At 41.1% G+C, this 18554-nt stretch overlaps 1 protein-coding gene and 1 pseudogene across 2 annotated transcripts in view; one reads left to right on the forward strand and one right to left on the reverse strand.

Annotated features, from left to right (window-relative positions):
• Window positions 1-18554, reverse strand: part of MCC (MCC regulator of WNT signaling pathway) — a 405468-nt gene that overhangs the window by 95585 nt on the left and 291329 nt on the right. For both annotated transcript variants that reach the window (XM_063087360.1, XM_063087361.1), the window contains 2 exons: window positions 12716-12829; window positions 636-778 (listed from right to left, as the gene is read on the reverse strand). In XM_063087360.1, coding sequence (XP_062943430.1) covers window positions 636-778; window positions 12716-12829 — 257 coding nt within the window. The remainder of the gene's footprint in view (window positions 1-635; window positions 779-12715; window positions 12830-18554) is intronic.
• On the forward strand, window positions 14644-15032 carry LOC134369462 (large ribosomal subunit protein eL34-like; annotated as a pseudogene).

An 18554-nucleotide genomic window follows, 5' to 3' on the forward strand; every position in this document is an offset into this window, starting at 1 on the left:
GGGAGAAATATTCTAGGTGTTAATTCCACCTCTCCCTGTGCTAAGTGTAACTTCAAGGCAATTACTACATTTAAGCCTCAGCTTTTTTACCAGTAAAATGATGGTTCAAATCTTGCCATGGCCCCAATTAGGAGTCTGGCAAGAGGATAAGTCAGAGTTGATAAAGCAACTTGAAGTAAGCTTAAAACATTATTAGATCATCTAGAAGCCTACCTAACGCTTAGTCAAAAGCCACATTCATGAATTTCTCAGAATCTCCAAAGGAGGCACACAATTTACACACCTAGAGCAGACTCGGTGAGTAAAAGGGGTGGAAGGGATGCTGGTGTCTAAGACAGAAGGTCTCCATTTAGAACTTGTTAATAAAGTATTTCATTCAACTTCTGATTCTATACCCTTATCAATAAACAGGATCACAACTCCCACCCTGTCTAACTTGCAGGGTTATTGTGAAGATCAAAATCAAAACAGAATAACAGAAGTGAAAAAGCACATGGCTAATAAAGCAAAGAGAAAGTACTTTATAGACTTAGTTACAAAGAAAACACTTGTAATTCATAGGTGCTACTTCAACTCCAAGACCCAGGTTACAGCACAGAGGGGCAGAGAAAAAGCACAGGCTAGAGCCCACGTACCTGATGGTGGTGCCTTGCAAACGGTCTATCTTCTTATTGAGCTCAGCAATGATGCTGTGGAGTTCCGTGATACGCTCCTCATACCGAAGGGTCGTCCGCTCCTGGACATCCTCATGCTCTCTCATGAGGTGGGACTGCTCACACTAGAATCAAGAGAAAGGGACAGAGGGACAGGTGAGTTGATATACCTGGAGATGAGTGATTCTAAGTATTATGGCCTCAAACCATCACAACCTCAACACTGAATATGCCCAAAATACGTAAAACATACGACCAGTCACTGGCTGGCCACGGCCCTGAGGGACACCTGAGTCTTTGCCTTTCTAGCACTCATTCTCTCTTTGGGAATGTTCCCTCAGCCACCGCACAGAGTCCACAGTCTTCGTTTGACTACACAAGTACCCTGCTTTCCTCTAGCCAAGGAAGCAAGTGGCCCAAGCTGGATCCATCAGACACCTTCTTCTGGGGATCTGAATCTTGAGTGAGTGCACCATAGGTTGCATGGAGTCAATGCACTGACTAACCTGAAGAGATTGTCTCTTAATTCCTGCTTCTTATATCTCCAGAGTTTCCCTCCCAAGTTCCTTTCTGGCTGTTTGGTTTTTCCTTTTACCAACTCCCTCCGTTTTCGCTGAAGTTTGCCAGGGTACTGGTTTCAGTTATTTTTCAACCAAATAATTCTAAACAGTATAACACAATGTCTTCTCTGGCTGGATTATCTGGGAATTTGGTGCTTCCCAATATCCTTTCCTCCTGGACTGTAGTCCTAGAAGGCAGAGACCAGGTGTTTTTATTATTTAGCCTGGCACCAGCATACGGCCTGGTACATTGTGGGTGATCTAGAAGTGTTAAGGAATGAATAGATCAGCATTGTCACACTTTCATGAAGGCTACTTTGCAGAAATAACGACAAAGGAAGCTGAGGAGTTTCCCTTGCTCAGTGTTTCATGGACTAAGAGGCAGCAGATGTTATAGAAACGTTTTTGTAGGCAGAGTTAAAATTCTAAGGAATCTGTTCATCTCCTTCACTTTCCACCCTCCTCAACCCCCACTAGTCACTGAGCACCTAATCTCATTTGCATAACAATAAAACACTCGTCAGTGATAGAACAAGTGGTCTAGTTTGTGTCCCTGTCTACTACATTCAGCCTTGATTAATTTCCTGTCAGCAGAAGAATTTTAATTTCATTTTCAACAAGGTTTTCTTAATGCCAAGAGCCTTATGTACTTGCCAGCTTTGCAGGTTTGCACTGTCAGGCCTGGAGGCAGGTGGGGAAAGGGTAAGACTTCTCACCCACTACCTCCAATGTCCTCCCCTCCCCCCTACATCTGCTACGTTTCCAATGGTGTAAACCAGGGCAGAAACAAAAGCTTTCAAAGACAAGCAGAAAGAATACTACACTAGCCTAACTTAGTCCTGAAACAGAAGTCTGACACACATTGATATAAATCATGGCAGAGACCAAATCTCAACAACAGCTTGATCAGTATTAACGCACTTTCAGAGCTCCAGAAACCAGCTTGGAGGCAACAAGGTTGTTGAATGCTGTTATTGTAGACCTTCGTGGGATAATTGCTTTCAGAAAAATACTGGTATTTTTCTGTAAACTATTGTTCTTACTGACAACCTGAAACATCAAATCACCTCCACTCAAGGTCAAGCACACAGGAAATAAATGGGAACAGAGGCAAAGATTAAAGCCAAGTGAAAGCCACATCTACACGGAAGCTTTCCTAAACATAGTGATACTGTAACAGGCCACAAATACTCTTTCCATGAATTTAGGCCTTTTTTATCCACGAGCCATCACACTTTAAAAGGAACAAGAGAAGTCCACAAAAAGATAGTACCTGAAAGAGAACTTCTGTCAATAAATGAAAAAGCTTCTTATTTCTCTGGAACAAAGCAACAGCAGAATATTGTTCCTCTCCATACCTGTAGACTATGAGCGCTTGCTATTGGTCTTTATTCCCATCCTCAGATTGTGTGTGTGTGTTTGTGTACAAGTGCATATATAGTGGACAGTCTCATAAAAGTCACCAGTTCTAGATCTTAAAATGACTATAGAAAAATGCCCAGTCTCTGACCTGGATCTTGTCTATGCCACGACTGCTTCTACATTGCCATGCTGCTGGCTCCTCCTTTTTAGTTTTCCATATTCACTTCTCTAGGGCTACAAATTACTGTGAAATGCTCTCACTTATAACTCAGTGAGCTCTCCCTCTCCCTTAATGTCTCACTCACTCTTCCTTCTTTGCAGTCTTTACAGGTCCACAGGCCCCTACCACCAAGTACCCCATGCTTGTTCTACCACTATATTTTGGAGGTAGACAACTTGTTTTGATTTCACAGATGACACTTTGGACTTTTAAATTGGTGCTGGAACAAGTTAAGACTTTGGGACTATGGGGATGGATTGAATGTATTCATATGTGAGAATGACAGGAGCTTTGCGGAGCCAAAGGCAGAATGCTATAGTCTGAATGTTTGTTTCCTCCAAAACTCATGGGAAGCTTCATCCTCTATTTGAGTGTTAAGAGGTAGGTGATTGGATTGTGAGGGTTACACCCTCATGAATGGATTAATCCATTCATGGATTAATGGGTTATCATGGGAGTCTCACTCATGGTTTTATAAGGAAAGAAGCATGTTAGTTTGCTCTTGCTCAGCTCATACCATGTGATGCCCTGCATTGCCAAGGGACTCTGTGGAGAGTCCCCACCAAGAAGAAGGCCCTCACCAGATGCTCTTCCTTGACCAGGGACATCCCAGCCACCAAAATTGTAAGAAATAAAATCCGTTTCTTCATAAATTACCCAGTTTCAGGTATTCTTTCATAAGCAACAGAAAACAGACTGCTACATATTACTTAGGCTGACAAGAAACTGGAAAATCCAATGAACAACGAACATGTGCTAGTGTTTATATAAGAAAAAGGTACATGATCAATTCACAACCACAAAAAGACCACCTTTGGGTATCTCTGTTGACTGTTATGAGAGATAATTAAAAGGTAAGATGCTGTGGGGTTGCCCAGATTGCAGAGATATCAGATGGAGAACAAGAATATGAGGTCTGGTATTGCACCATCTTTGCCCCTGCCTCTAACTGGACATCTGTCTGAAGGGTATGTGTAGGAACAAGAGAAAACAGGAAGCCTGATGATTCAGTCAGATTGAACAGCGCTTGTAGCTAAAAAGAGAAAAAAAGACTTATAATGTATATTTGGAATTCCAGGGTTCATTCGAGAGAAGTGACAAAAATATATTGAGGGAAAAAAATTCTCTTAGCTGAGAGCAAAGCTGTTTGGTTTACGTTTCTATATTTCTCCATAACTATGTTTTTTAAAATAGCCGGAAGCCTCTATAACTGAATACTTCCTCTATAAATATCAGACATTTATTGATTTCTCATAGTGCATAAGAGACTGTGCTGGGTGCCATGGAGGAGGTGATTATGACATAGACTTTAAAGGGAACTGTGGTTGTCGCTTCCAGGTGGACTGAAAGAATCCCAGACTTTCTTCTGGAGAATAAGAAACATGGATAGAAATAGGGTATGTGGAGAAGAAGAGATGGTGGAATGGTACTCTGGGGATTCTTTTCCCAGTGAAAATACTGTAAAATAATGATCAGAACAAACTCCTAGCCCCTAGATGTATGAATGGCTGATAAGACATTGCTCTAATTTCATCTGTACAAATCAACATCCTCTTATTAAACACACCTCACTCATTGTGCACTCTCATTGTACCCTCTCATTGTACCCAGCCAACAAAAAGCTGAAGCACTGATCTCAAGACTTAATGAAAATCCTGAGTGTTTCCAAGCTGTGGTGCAGGGAGAAGTGGAGTGATTCCCTCAAGGGTGACAGTGTAGAAGGAAACAAGCCATCACCTGCAGGAGCCTAAAGAACCCAATCAAACGACTTGTTAAACAGTTCCCGTTAAACTGCACAAGAGTCACCCCCAGGAATGTGACACTTTAGTGCCAGAAAAGTGGAAGGTGAGTGGCCTTTCCTGTCCTGGTGGCCTGTTAAAGTGAGGCCTGATGGTGTATCAGTACTGACCCAGTACCTCTCACCACCCTGAGTTTCCACAAACTGGAAGAGCATTTGTTAACCTGAAAGGGTGTATAATTTGGGGTGTTCTGTTCCAAAAGGACACAGGCAAAGCAGCTCAGTACTGCACCTGCATTGAAGAGTCATCTATGAGCATGTAATAGCTCATGTGTCCCAGTAAAGCCTCATTCAGGAAGGTAATACAATGATGACAACCAAACTGGAAAAAGGGGCATTATTTCTATGATTACTACTAAACATTTGCATACATTTTTCAATTTTTAAGTTACAAATTTAAGTACATTATAAATATTTTTTTTAAATGATAAGACATCATTTTTTCCATAAGTACCACTTTTTCAAGTGGTGTTCATTTCTCTCTGGTATTTTCTTATGTAGATGGGGCTCCACCAGGACCACCACCTGGGGTGTGCATCACATGAGCATCAGCACCCCCAGCAGGGGCCTTCACTGAGACTCTGGTTTGCCTCTCTCCATGCACATGGTGGGAGTATACTTCTCCTCCTGCATGATACTAAATATGGCCATGTGACTTATTTTGGCCAGTGAGATATGGGTGAACATACATCATTTTGTTTGGAAGCCTTTAAGAGCTCCTGTGGGATTTGCCACACTCCCTTGCCCAGGCCATGGCTGCTGCAACATTGCAGATGGTAGAGGCTCATCAGCTTGGGAGCCTGGGTGAGGACAACATAGCAGAGTCCCTCGCTGACCCCAGTGCGCTCCTAGTAAGAAACAAGAAATAAACCTTTGAGGGCTGACCCCGTGGTGCACTTGGGAGAGTACGGCGCTGGGAGCACAGCGATGCTCCCGCTGCGGGTTTGGATCCTATATAGGACTGGCCGGTGCGCTCACTGGCTGAGTACTGGTCACGAAAAGGACAAAAAAAAAAAAAAAAAAGAAAAAGAAATAAACCTTTGATATTTTACACCACTGAAAATTTGGGGTTATTTGTTATCACTGCATATCCTGACTGATACAATCATTTTGTAGATGAGAAAAAAGACTAAATACGAAGTCACCAGTTTATTTATTGTAACCCTCTGAGAAATCCGCTGATTGCTCTTTATGTCATCAAGTAGTTGCAGTTGCAGCTGCTGTGGCCACAGCCTTCCCCTCTACTACTACCTCTCCCAGCTCCCTGATCTGTGGGCTCATCTCCCCCTTACCATTACCCAAGGATCTTGAGTGGCACCTTGGTCTGTCTCCTGAAACACCTCCTACGAACTCCTGGAAACATGAATACTATGCCATACAACACCAAAGACAGCTGGGAAAACCCAAACAGCTCTCTCCTCAATCCTCTGGGAGGATGGAAACAAAAAAAGAGACACAAGGGGGTGTAGAACTGGGGAATTCAAAGTCTCTCCAGCTTTCACTAAGCCAGCTTTAGCTGCCAAAGTCAATTATTCACCAACACCTTACTTAGCAGCCTCCGGGACCAAAGGCGGCAGCTTCTAGCAAAACTTACACGTTAGGGATTATCTTCTCTCTACTGTACAGAAACACCCCATACAATTTCAGCTGAACAAAATAAGAAATGGTCTCAAGCAACATGCTACAGCTTTTTTTCTATTATTACAGATAATTGCATCCAGGGTTCTCCCTCCTTCCACCCTATATTGAATTTTTGACTGATCCTACAGTGCAACAAAGCCAGAAAGCCTGTGGTTGCAGTGTCTGGCCTGCCATGAATTTCTGGAGGTCATTATCATTAGGAGTCTACATTTCTCCCACAACTACAGACTTTCAGTTTGAAACAAAAAAAAGGTTGAGGTTGAATATGATGAAATTTTGTTTTTCCTGGATTTCATCTGGCCCTTAATATACACCCTGAGCTTTTTCTCAAGATCTTAGTTTTCCTGTCATGATGATGAAGCAATTAAAAATCCACATAGATACTTGCATGTAGCCACATAAATAGGTGAAATTGCCTATATGCATAAATGTTTAATAAAAGCAAGCAACATCATCATGTCAGCCACTGAGAATAAAACCCTTTAGGCTGCTATTGGTGCAATTCGGGGATAAAGCCATGAGTCAGCCTTGAGACAGACTGGCCTGAGAATGTGAGCCCTTGTTGGAAAAACCCTGTGCAATGTGGCGGTGCTAAGGAGCTTTATGGTTTTGTTAATGTACTTCATGGGGTTTTATCTTACTCCACAGAGGCCGCTGGTCTTTAACCATTGCATTCGTTTCAGCTGTCAAACCTAAGAGCATTATGAACAGGATTCTTGAAAACTGCAATGCCACCATTAATTTGTTAGCCCTCTCAACCATCCTGTGAAGGGATCAGTACCACTCCCTTTAAAGTATGCTAAGAAGAGATGTTACTTCCTCAGGGTGATGGTGGATTGGTCACAACTAACACCACTCAGGGTATTTCCATCCTCACTCTAAGCTCTTGCCCAGGTTCCCCTAAGGGGACAATGGGGGAAACGAAGCCAGCAAAACAAAGATACCAGCACAAATGGAAATGCCATTAAGGAGCAAAGCAGATAGAGTTACCAAAGAAGAGTCTAAACAAATAGGAAAGGATTGGGGAGGGTGGAGGGAGACCCTAACAATGAAAATACAAGCAAACTACATCTTTAAGTATCTCAGAAAACAAGAGAAAGATAAAAGAAAACTCTCTCCAGTTTATTTAATAAAAATGGTGTATGTTCTCTTCCTGAACGCCAAGAGGTAGAAAATTCAGGAGACTTGCTTCCTAAAGATAGAGAGCTAAGAAATAGAAAGGGTGCTGTGTTACTACTGACCGATTTCAAAGGGGATCATAAGCTTCGTTAATGTTTCTCTTTCTGCAGTACTTAAAAAAAGTAGTAATTTAATTTAATTGCTGGTGCTAAATAAATAGCAAATATTCTGAAGGCATCAAATCAGAACTATATATGATCTTAGCTTCCCACGAGGCCAGTCTTGCGGGGGCTGTTGAACGTTGGTGCAAATGCATGTCTGTGCACCCATTCAGTTTGGGAGGGTGGGGACATGTTTTCAGCCAGTAAGTTTGTGGCAATTTGTTACACAGCAATAGAAAACTAATACGAATAAGCACTTTGTCTTCCCCGTCACATTGATATCAGACTCCCTTATCCAGCTCTTCCCTTCCTATCACTGTTCTCAAAACTCTACCTACATGTTGATTTCGTGACCATATATAATGAAATTTCTTTTATTCAACCAGTTCCAGAGTCACTATTAATAATTACTCAACAGATGCTGAAGATCTTTTGATGATGTCTGATGAACATAACAACCACTTACATTTTACATTTTAGATTAATCATGGCACTATAATATTTAGAGAGCTGGTAAGACTTAGTACAGCCACAGAGCATAAATTTACACATAAATTTGCTCTTCCACAATCTAGCAAAGCCTCAAACATGAATCATCTACCAAGGCATATAACATAGAAAGCATGGCACAGTCATTTCATTGTTCTTTTTTTCTTGCATAAATCTCATCTGCATAAAAGGTGTAGGATGGCAAATCTGACATTTTTTTATGATCTCTTTCCTGTGTCCCAGTATCTGTACTGGGAAGCTATTTCCAGTGAAAGGAGCAGAGAGTAATTTTTAAGTCTATTTAGTGGAAGAATGCAATAGAGAGTCAATTAATGGTGCTATGATGTGACCATTGTCATCAGGGATAAAATCAGTCATCAAGAGCTATTACATGAGAATGGTTGGCCACAAGTAAGTCAAAAAGGAGCTGAATCAATCCTTGACATAGCAGAGAAAAGGTTTTCCATTATCCCCTTATCATCTGCACAAACTGCTCTGTTTTTGTGGGCTTAAATTTTAATAAATAACTTCCTGGTTACCTTTTAAAATCCAACACTGTGGTACATGCCAGCTTTCAGTTCAAAGCATTCATAATTTTCCTTCTTTTAAAAAAAATCTTCACCAACAAGAACTATTAACTAACAATGGTTGGCTTTGGATGGGTGTAAATTAGAAAACACAGTCACTTCATACCATTTTTTAAATTTTTTTTCACACAAAAATAACTACTTTCTCTTTAAAAAACTTATAAAACAAAGAAAAGCATTTCAAGAGTTTTTTAGTTCACCAGTGATCACCACTGAAACATTCTAATGTTGTTTTCCCTATTTTTTTCTATCACTATTTTATTACTTTTATAATCAGAAGGAAAATATTTTAAGTAAAAATTCACCTAAGTAAAATCTGGTAATTTTGTCCTGTGTAACATCCTGTAGTGAGAAAAGAGCACCTGTGGCCAAGCTATTCATTTGACCTTGGGTAAGCAAGATAATCTCCCTCTGTTGCCTGTCAAATATGGAAGTAGATGATCTTCAATACAAAGGGTATTTCCCCTCCCCACTCAAATAGTCTATGAGTATGAGACATGAGAGTTTTCAAAAATTTTCCATAGGTCATTCTGGAAAGATGTCTGTAGCAGTCTGGTTTTTAAAATCATTCTGAATTCCCACATAAAATTAAACGGAACACCTATACTGTGAAACCAAAAGTTTGGAGACAAGGTATGCCACTGCACACCAAAATGCAAGCTGGTAAAGACATACCAGCACTATCCATAAGATCTGAGGGGCATCTTTGTGGGCAGAATCAGAGGGAAATAACAAGGTAATGAATCTAAGAACTGGAAACCCCCCCAAAACCCAATAGGTATTCACAGGAAAGTGGGGATGGCCAATTAGAGGACAGCAGATAAAACTAGGAGGGGTTTTGCCTGATCCAAGAGTGAGTGTGTTCAGTAAGATCTGAGGAGGCGGAAGCAGTCTAGTTCCTGCAAACATTCAAGACTGGCCTCCAAGCTCCTTTCCAGGAGGAGGAATGGCTGGGAATAGGATCAAAATTGAACAGGACTGGGATAATAAAGACAAAGGAAATAAAAGATGCAGCTAAAAGTAGGTGGAAGGTGCAGAGCCAGGAAGTGTCAGAAAGCAGATTGCCATACTTTTGACTGTGAAGAAAAACAACAGAAAGCTAGGCTCTATGAACTTAAAAAAAGCCATATTAAAATTCTGCCTCCTAAAAGTTCAAGGTAACTATTTTTTTCATGAGAAAATGAAAAACAGAAAAATACTGAGGTGAAATCCCAAGCAATACCATAAGAAAAAAATTAAATAGAATAACATCCATATAAATGATGAAAGGATGCCACAAAATAGACAACAACAAAAATCCCAAACAATAGCCCACTATTTCAGAATAAATGAAAAGACTTTAGGAAAATGACATGAGACATAAAAAAACAATTCAGAATTAGAAAAATTCAGAAGGTAACAGTACACAGAAAAAAATTAGAAATAAAATAAAAATGTATTTCAGAAATGAAGACTACACTAGAAGGCACAAAAGAAGGAATAGTAACAACATATATTACCCCAAGAGAAACAAAAGATAGAAAACAGAAAAAAATTTAAAAAGAGAAAAATATAAAGGATTTGAGATAGCAACAGATATTAAAGACAGGCAAAGATGATCTAACATACAAATAATGGGAGTCCTAGAAAATCAAAGCAAGGGAACAAAGCTAATATTAAACCATGTGATTTTTTAAAAAACTTCCCTGAAATAAAAAAAAAGATTTCAAAATATAATCAGAAGAATGCACAGCAAACCTGAGAAAATCAAGCTAGAATGATTAAGATGAGGACTGACTCTAGTAAAATTACTAGACAGATGGATGGATGGACGGAAGGAAGGAAGGAAAGAATGAAGGAACGAAGGAAGGAATCCATCCTTTGGATATCTAGAGTAAGCAAGTGTCTTTTTTCTTTTTTCCCCTTTTTTTGTGACCGGGAAAGGAATCGAAACCCTTGGCTTGGTGTTGCCCGCACTGCGCTCAGCCAGTGAGCGCACTGGCCATCCCTATATAGGATCCGAACCCACAGCGAGAGCGCCGCTGCACTTCCAGCCCCACACTCTCCCAAGTGAGCCACGGGGTCAGCCCACAAGTGTCTTTTAATGGAAAGAGAGATTATCATCAGACTTTGACAGCAAAGAAAATAAAGCAGTATATTCAAGGAAAGAAAAGATGAGCCAACCATTTTATATACAGCAAAATGCCTTTCAAATATGAGGGCAGAAATACACTGTTGTCAACATGCAAGAACTTTGGGGAAATTATTCTCATAAGTCCACACTGAGGAATCTACTAGATAATAAGCTTCAGAAAAAGTAATTAATTAAAAACAAAGGGATACTGACATAAGAACTATGGTGGAAATTAAACATATTAAACATATAGCTACTTGTAGAAGACTAAAACAATGACTGAAAGGGAGAGTATAAGATGCCATGGCCATAGGGTCAGGCAGCATTGATATAGAACAAATGCAAAAATCTGCAGAAATTAGGAGAGCATAATGGGGAAAAAAATTTAAACTCTTTTCAGTAACTATATTGGTTACAGTAGCATTAATACTATTTCTCTGAGACTGGTTGTATATAATGTGGGATAAAGCAAATGAGTAATTATGGAATATTCTAATTCTATGATTCCCTGCAACCTTAAGAACTGGGATATTTAGTGTGAAAGAAAGAAAATACAGATAAAAATACAGAAGTTAAGTAAAAATACCCTGTAGTAAGAATTTGAATTGGAGGCATCAATATAAATTTCTAAGGTATTTTATCTAAAATTTTATACATACATACATACATATGTATATAAGTAAATAAATAATTTCCTGGTTCTGTCCGCAAAAGATGCCTAAAAACAATGAACCTGGAAGCATACTAAAATCCAAATATGTTTAAATTCATAATAACATTTCTGAAAAATAAGTGGGTACATTCAGAGGATCATAGGGAATCAATTCATCATCTTGAAAAATGTTAAATAAATGGAAAAAAATCAAGTGTTTTTTTCTGATTTTCTCCTTTGAAATATACCATTGTTTCAACAAATAGCAGATCATGGAAAATGTCTCTAAAAAGCATTCCAATTAATAGCTGAGAAATGATAGAACTATAACATCATGATTTTATAAGTCCTAAAGAAATAACGAACCTAGGCACTGAATATCAACAGTTATTAACATCACAGTAAGAAATAACCAGGCATTATGTACCTCCTGGTGGAAAAACAAACACCGTTTATGGTCTTGCCCAAGGGACAGGACAAGAATCTGACGGAACCTCTGGATGCAGCTGTCAATTTGCAGGAAATACAGGGAACAGAGGAACATGTTTAACTGTACCATAGTGTGCAATCGGCAACATCTAGACAGTGGGAAACTACAGGTCAAATAGCCAAGTTTAGCAGATAAAAAGCAAACAAAGAATGAAGGAAAACCTGTAGATTAAGAAATTTAATGGAAACATTTTTAAAACGGGCAAGACTAAAACTGTATTGCCTAGGGATGCGAATGAGTAATAAAACAAGCAGGAAACACTACTATAAAAGTCTTGGTAGTGGTTACCTTTGTGGGAGGAGAAAGTGTAGAGATTGGGAACAGACACAAGTGGGGGCTTCTGGCATGACGGAGCAAATTCTATTTCTTGACTTGACCAGTGATTATAAGAGTGTGCTATGGACTGCATATTTGTGTCCCTCCCTCCCCCAAATTCATAGGTTGAAGGCTAAATCCCCACCCAATGTGATGGTATTTGGGGGTGGGGTCTTTAGGAGGTAATTAGGTCATAAAGGTAATTAGGCCATAAATCCCAATCATGAATGGGATTAAAGCCCTAAGAAGAGAGAGGAGAGATGATCCTGCTCTCTTTGCCACTTGAAGACACAATGAGAAGGGCCATTTGCAAACCAGGAAGAGAGCCCTCAACAGGAACCAAATCAGCATGCACCTTAATCTTGGACTTCCAGCCTCCAAAACTAATGTTTGCTGTTTAAGCCACCCAGTCTATGATATCTGTTAGAGTAGCCAGAGCAGACCAAGACAGAATGTTTGCTCATTAAGTTGTAATTTGTTTTGTGGGAATTTCTATATCTGTTTTATCTTAAAACAAAAAAGTTAAGAAAAACAAAACCTTTCTGGATCCCTTACCTGTGCCTTGGCCAATTTCTTTTCCAGGAGGTCACGTTCACGTTCTGTTTGCTGCAGACGTTTATTAAGCTCGACTATATCTCCCTTCAGCGAAGCCAGGGCTGCTAAATGAAGCTGTGGCGACAGAAGGGAGCACAAGGTTAAACTGCTTCAGCAGAAACTCATTTCCTTCCCTTCATTCCCTGTAATTAGTATAACTACATAAAAATGTATCATCCAAAAAGGGACACTTTTAAGAATGAAAGTCAGTGCTATTAATCTCAGGGGACAAGGAACATTAATCAGGTGTGTTACAGGCAAGCTGGGTTATACGGTCGCCCTAAATATAACAGGCAGAAAACTGTCAAGTGTGGGCAGTGGGACCTAATTTTGGAACGGTTCAATCAGGCTAGAGAGGCAAAACTCCTCATTCCCTGAGTTACTCAGTAAGGATGATGTTAAGAGCTGGTGGCAGCTGCCTGACTCCCAACATAAGAGGCAAGGAAATGTCAGAACCAAATTAACTTTTACTTTTGGAAAATATGAAAGTTGAATGGGGCAATTCAGTTTTCTGCAAGTCAATCACCCAAATTGTTGCATATACAACAGATATGTCATATACAACAGACATTGGCTGAGAATTAAGAAAAAAAGTGGGGAGAGCTCATTTTTTCAGATGGTCTCCTCTTAAAGTTGGCTTATATATTTTCTTGCCAGTTCCTCTTCTTCACTGCCCCCCCCAGACAGACTGCACTGATCAGACCGACACTTCTTCTGTACCAGCAGGCCCTCTCTCAGGACCAGAACCAGAACTCTGATAAATTACGCTGTGAGAAGACACATCAAGAATCTATCCAGTATCTTTCCCCCAGCCAATATCCTCAGGTTAATCAGAGGGAGAAAGAATGTTCTTCAACAGATTAACAAGGGCACCATGCACTTTCAGGACCTCAAGCTGTTCAGTTTTCAAGTTCTGAAGACCAAGCTGTAGCTGCATACGCACCTACCACACACGTGCCTTCTGTGGCTTTTCATGGGACTAGTTTTAAGACGAGTTCAACACACCGATCCCAGAGCAACACCGTGAAACCTCCCTTGCCCTCCCCTCCCCTCTCATCTGCCTTCACTGCCCATTCTAGACGGAGCTCAGACATTCCCTCGCTGAATTCCATATTACATTTGGGTGAGCGACTAGAATCAAAACACACCCTCCCCCTTTATGGGGTTTGTGTAGCTTTTGCCAAGAAGGATTTAATTAAAGTAAGAAGTGAGCAAATAAGTTTGATCTTTAAAGATGGACACCGTATACTGGTACACAATTTGACTCTGATGATTTTCATTTTGTGTTTAGAAAATTCCTCTTTCCTGCAACCTGCCCCTCCACACTGCGTGTCGGCTGACATGCTGGGTGGGGGTGGGGGTGGAGCGATGAGTAGGGGAGAAGGAGATACAGGGCAGGGAGTGGGGTTTCATAGCAGTTGTTGTTAGACTCTTAGACTCAACAGTAGTGAATGTGACTTCACTTAATTGCATCAGGGCTGCAAAGCAACAGATCAATAGCCGATCTGAAATCAGGAATGCTTGAAATTTATAAAAGGAAATGTCAGGCTATCTGGCAGTGTTTGCCTTCTCATGTGGGGCTAGGGCTGCTCAGAAAACGTCATTTCGGGTTTCAAATACAAGGTTTTGTGTGATGATTTCTCAGCACAAATGCCACAGTGTTCCTGCTGTACAATCCTTTTGAGACTGCTTTGTTTCAAGCATGGTGGAGAGGGACACAACTTCACTCCCTTCAACAGCTGGGTTGCCTCCTCAGCCTCTGAACTGTCAATCTGAGGATTTTCCTTCAGCATCAGACACTGGGACATATTACACTATTATATCAAGTCTTGGGAGAAAATTCACCACGTCACCTCTGGCAAGAAGGATAAAATACACTGAGAGCTAAAATGTTCTTTAAGAAATACAGGAGTGGGCTCTTCTGGGAATGGTATCTAGAGGCACTCAGAGTGGTTCAGCATCTGACACACCGTTGTAGGCTTTCCTACAATCCAGCCTCTAACAAAACTAGGCTGTCCCAAACCCCTGGTAATAAAATCCTTTACCTTTGTACCTAGAAGGTTGGGAAAGCACCAAAATCTGCATGAGGCGTGTGCCGTGGCACACTTTGAGGGGTTCGTGCTGTGAGACCTAAAGTTCTCATGTCAGCAGGGACTATGGTGGTTCCACGTGTGTTCAATGTGTCTGTGATGGTATCAAGTGTGCTTTCCTTATTGAGGAGCAGAAAGTCATTGTGAGAGTGTTGAAGGCACAAGCACAGAGTCAGAGAGCTAAATGAAAAAGGAACCTTTGAGTACTAAAAAAAAAAATCAAAAGGAGATAAAAGAAAAACATACACCAACTATGTAACCCTAGACTAGCTTCCTTCCTCGTAACATCTCCCTTCCTACTTTTGGGAGAAAAGGCTGCTGAAGGGGCTGGGTAGGATTAGGGGGAAAAGTGGATAGAGAACGCTGCATACTCCCCTGCTGACTTCATGGCCTGGGCCAGATGGGGAGACACACTGAGTAGTTATTTCCATCATAGACATGGCAGAGGGGTTTGTGATAGGTCACCACCATGGGCTTGGTGCTGATCTTACCATCTGGTCCACCAGCTCTCCAGATCACCAGGGACAGCCACAGGACGTGCCCTGGGAACAGGTCCCTTCACTTCCCTGGGTGGAAGATGTCTATCAACAATATCAGAATAGACCAGTTCTTACCCTCTTCGGGTCACAGATTCCTTAAGAACCTCATGAATGCAATGGACCCTTCTTTTCCCAGAGAAGAGTATGAATTTAAGGTAGATGCACATTTCCATCCAATTATGCTAATGACACACTCTGAAATCTACCTATGAGCCATCAAATTAAGAAACATCTGGGTTAGATGTCAGCTCTGTGACCACCTGTAAGTTCTGCAGACTGTCTCATGTGTCAGTCATAAATGTCTGGATGGAGAAAGGGCCCTTGGTGACTGATGTTCCCACTTGTACCCTTGCAGGGAGGCATCCGAAGCCCAGAGACTGACTCTCCTACTCAAGGTCCCATGGACAGCGCAGCCACCACAACCAAGGCCACAGCACCCTTTTCTGACTGTTGCGATGTTGTACATGACAGTAATTTTCAGTTTTTCACATGGATGAAAACTTTACTTAAAATTTTTTGTCTGATTATAAAAGTAGTGAAAATGTGACAAGAAAAATAACCTGGAAAGAGCATTCTAATGTTTTAGTGGTGGGATCTGAGTGGTTTTAAACTTTTGGGGGGATACTTTTTGTTTAATACATTTTTCCGTAAGAGAAAGAGGAGGTTATTTTTATATTAAAGAAACAACAAAATAGAGTTAAGTGACTGTGTTTTCCGCACACGTAGGCTGTAGCATAAAAGTTGTAAAGGGTTATTTTCCTTCCTTGCTACGTTGTCTTTCTCTGTCCAACAGCTCTTCTGATAGAAGGTAAAACTTGAAAAATGAGGCAGAGTAAAATATGTTCCTTAATGTCACTGACAACTCCTCAGCAGAGGCTACAACTATAGAGGAGGGAGACGGAGCGGAGGTAGAAGTTGCCAACAAGCTGTAGGCCCTGCTGCTGAGAATCTGGTTGGCAGACCACTCCCTGACTCCTGAGGACTGCACAGGAGATGAGTTGAGATCCCACCATGAGACTGAGTGCTGGACATAATCCCTGTGAATTTGAATTCAGCAGCTCTTCTGGTCTCACCTTATCTCTTACTCAGTAATCAAAAGCTAACTTGACCTCCCTTGTTTTGGGGTTTCACCCCCCTCACTCTGGCAGAGCTGGCAGTATCCCTGCAAATTCAACATCTAGTGCATTCACAAGTGATGCCCCGTGTAGTGTGAAGGAGCATGAAAAAATACGATGTATAGAGGTTATTTTGGGTAATTTTTTAAGGGACTGACAGTATTTTTAAATTCTGAAAAGATAAATTTACCAAAGCAACCAAAACTCAAATATCTATAAATAGGAAATTACATTTATACCAATTTGGGAGATCCCTTTGATCATATTCTGGTTTCTGAAATGGCCTCTAACTTGGATCAGAGCTTCAGAACGTATGAAGTATGAAGTGTGATTATAAGAAGATGTTTTATGAACCGAAGAGAAAAAAAAATATATGATGTTTGGAGTCTGTGCTAGTATCTTCCTCAACACATATTTCCCTTCACACCCAGGAGTAAAATCCTGATTTTTAGCTGGTCATATTGCTGCTCAGCTAAAATTTCCCAGGTCCCAGGCTCCCATGCAGTTGAAGCCAGGTGCACATGTGATGATGTTCGGGCCAATGATACGTAAGCAGAAATATTGCATGGGAGGTATGGGAACATCTTTTTGAGAGATGTCATACCCTTTTTCTCTTTCTCCATCCTTGTTGTTTGGTACCTTATGTGACAGATGGAGCTTGTAAAGTAAGGCAAATCATAACTAAAGCCAAAATGTTTCATTATTTTAGTTATACTAAGTTTTCATTTATGTTGTCAGGGCTAGGGCTCAGACCCTCCAAACCCATTGTACAGATTGGGTCACCAGATTCCTCACATGCCAAGCTGGGTCCCTAGACCCCTCATATGCAGGTCCATGCTAGGTAATTGGGAAAGATTCCAGGAGCTGTTGGCAGATAACATGAGCTCAGTCCTCCGCTTCCTCAGCGGCAGCAGTTTACAGGTCCAGCAGTGGCAGTTGCCTTGCAGAGGGCCCTGGGGCACTAGCAGCAGCAGCCTCCAGCAGCAGTAGTGTCCTCCCCATGTCCCCCCATGGGGGGGGGCATCCTAGGACTAGGATGCGCTGTGGATCAGAGCCACTCATCCTTATACTTAAGTCCATAACCCAGGACACCTGGGTGCACATGCACAATTACACTAGACGATAACCAAGAACACCTGAGCGCACATGCCTGTTTACATCAAATGCTCCGCAAGATTCTGAACATCTGAGGGGCCCTGACCATTTTTCCTGTATTTTCCCAACAAAGCTCTAGAAGCCATCTTGCACCATAAAGATGGGATCCACACCCCAGGGAGCTGAAAAATGCCCGAGTCCTTAACAACTGTGTGGAGCCACCCCACCAGCTTTGGACTGCCGAGCCCCACACTTCAGTTATAGAATAGCAAGAAACAGACCTCTATTGTATAAAGCACTCTATATTCGGATCTTTTGGCAAATCAAGCTCATCTAATCCTAATTCACACAGAATCAGATAAACCTGCGTTCAAATCTCATTTATGACACCTGTTGGTGGATTGTCTTTGGACAATTTATTTAATCCCTTTGTTATAGGGTTATTGTAAAGATAAAATGAGATAGCATCCATAAATTGACCAGGATGGTGTCTGGAACCAGGTAAGCCTCAAAAATGTGCATTTGCTCTTTAGCAGCCAAGTTTTAAGTCAGGAATAACTGACCCCCTTCTCAGACTAAGCCCCATCACAGGTGCTGAGAGGGACACTCAGAAGAGCACAACAGTCCTGTCCTGGAGAACCTTCTTGCCTGGATATCAGCACAGGACTAAGATGCCAGTATGTGATTTGCCTGATTCTGCTGAAGTTCTAAGGCTTATCTTAAGGGGCTGACTGCCAAGGCTCTTAATTCTCTGTGAAATTCTAACATGAGGCCTAAGCAAGGTTGGAATGCGACCTTAACACATCCTATACAAATTTGGGTCTAGTGCATGAAGGATATAAATCCCCACATACTTCACATTTCTGGAGATACAAAAAAAACCCCCAACAAACCCTAAGCAGTTTTGAGCCCTGCTTCAAGTTCATTTTACAGTGTGTATCCATATGAAACAAAACCACCT

Source organism: Cynocephalus volans, chromosome 2 (assembly GCF_027409185.1).
Source record: "Cynocephalus volans isolate mCynVol1 chromosome 2, mCynVol1.pri, whole genome shotgun sequence".
In the NCBI taxonomy this organism is placed as follows: Eukaryota; Metazoa; Chordata; class Mammalia; order Dermoptera; family Cynocephalidae; genus Cynocephalus; species Cynocephalus volans.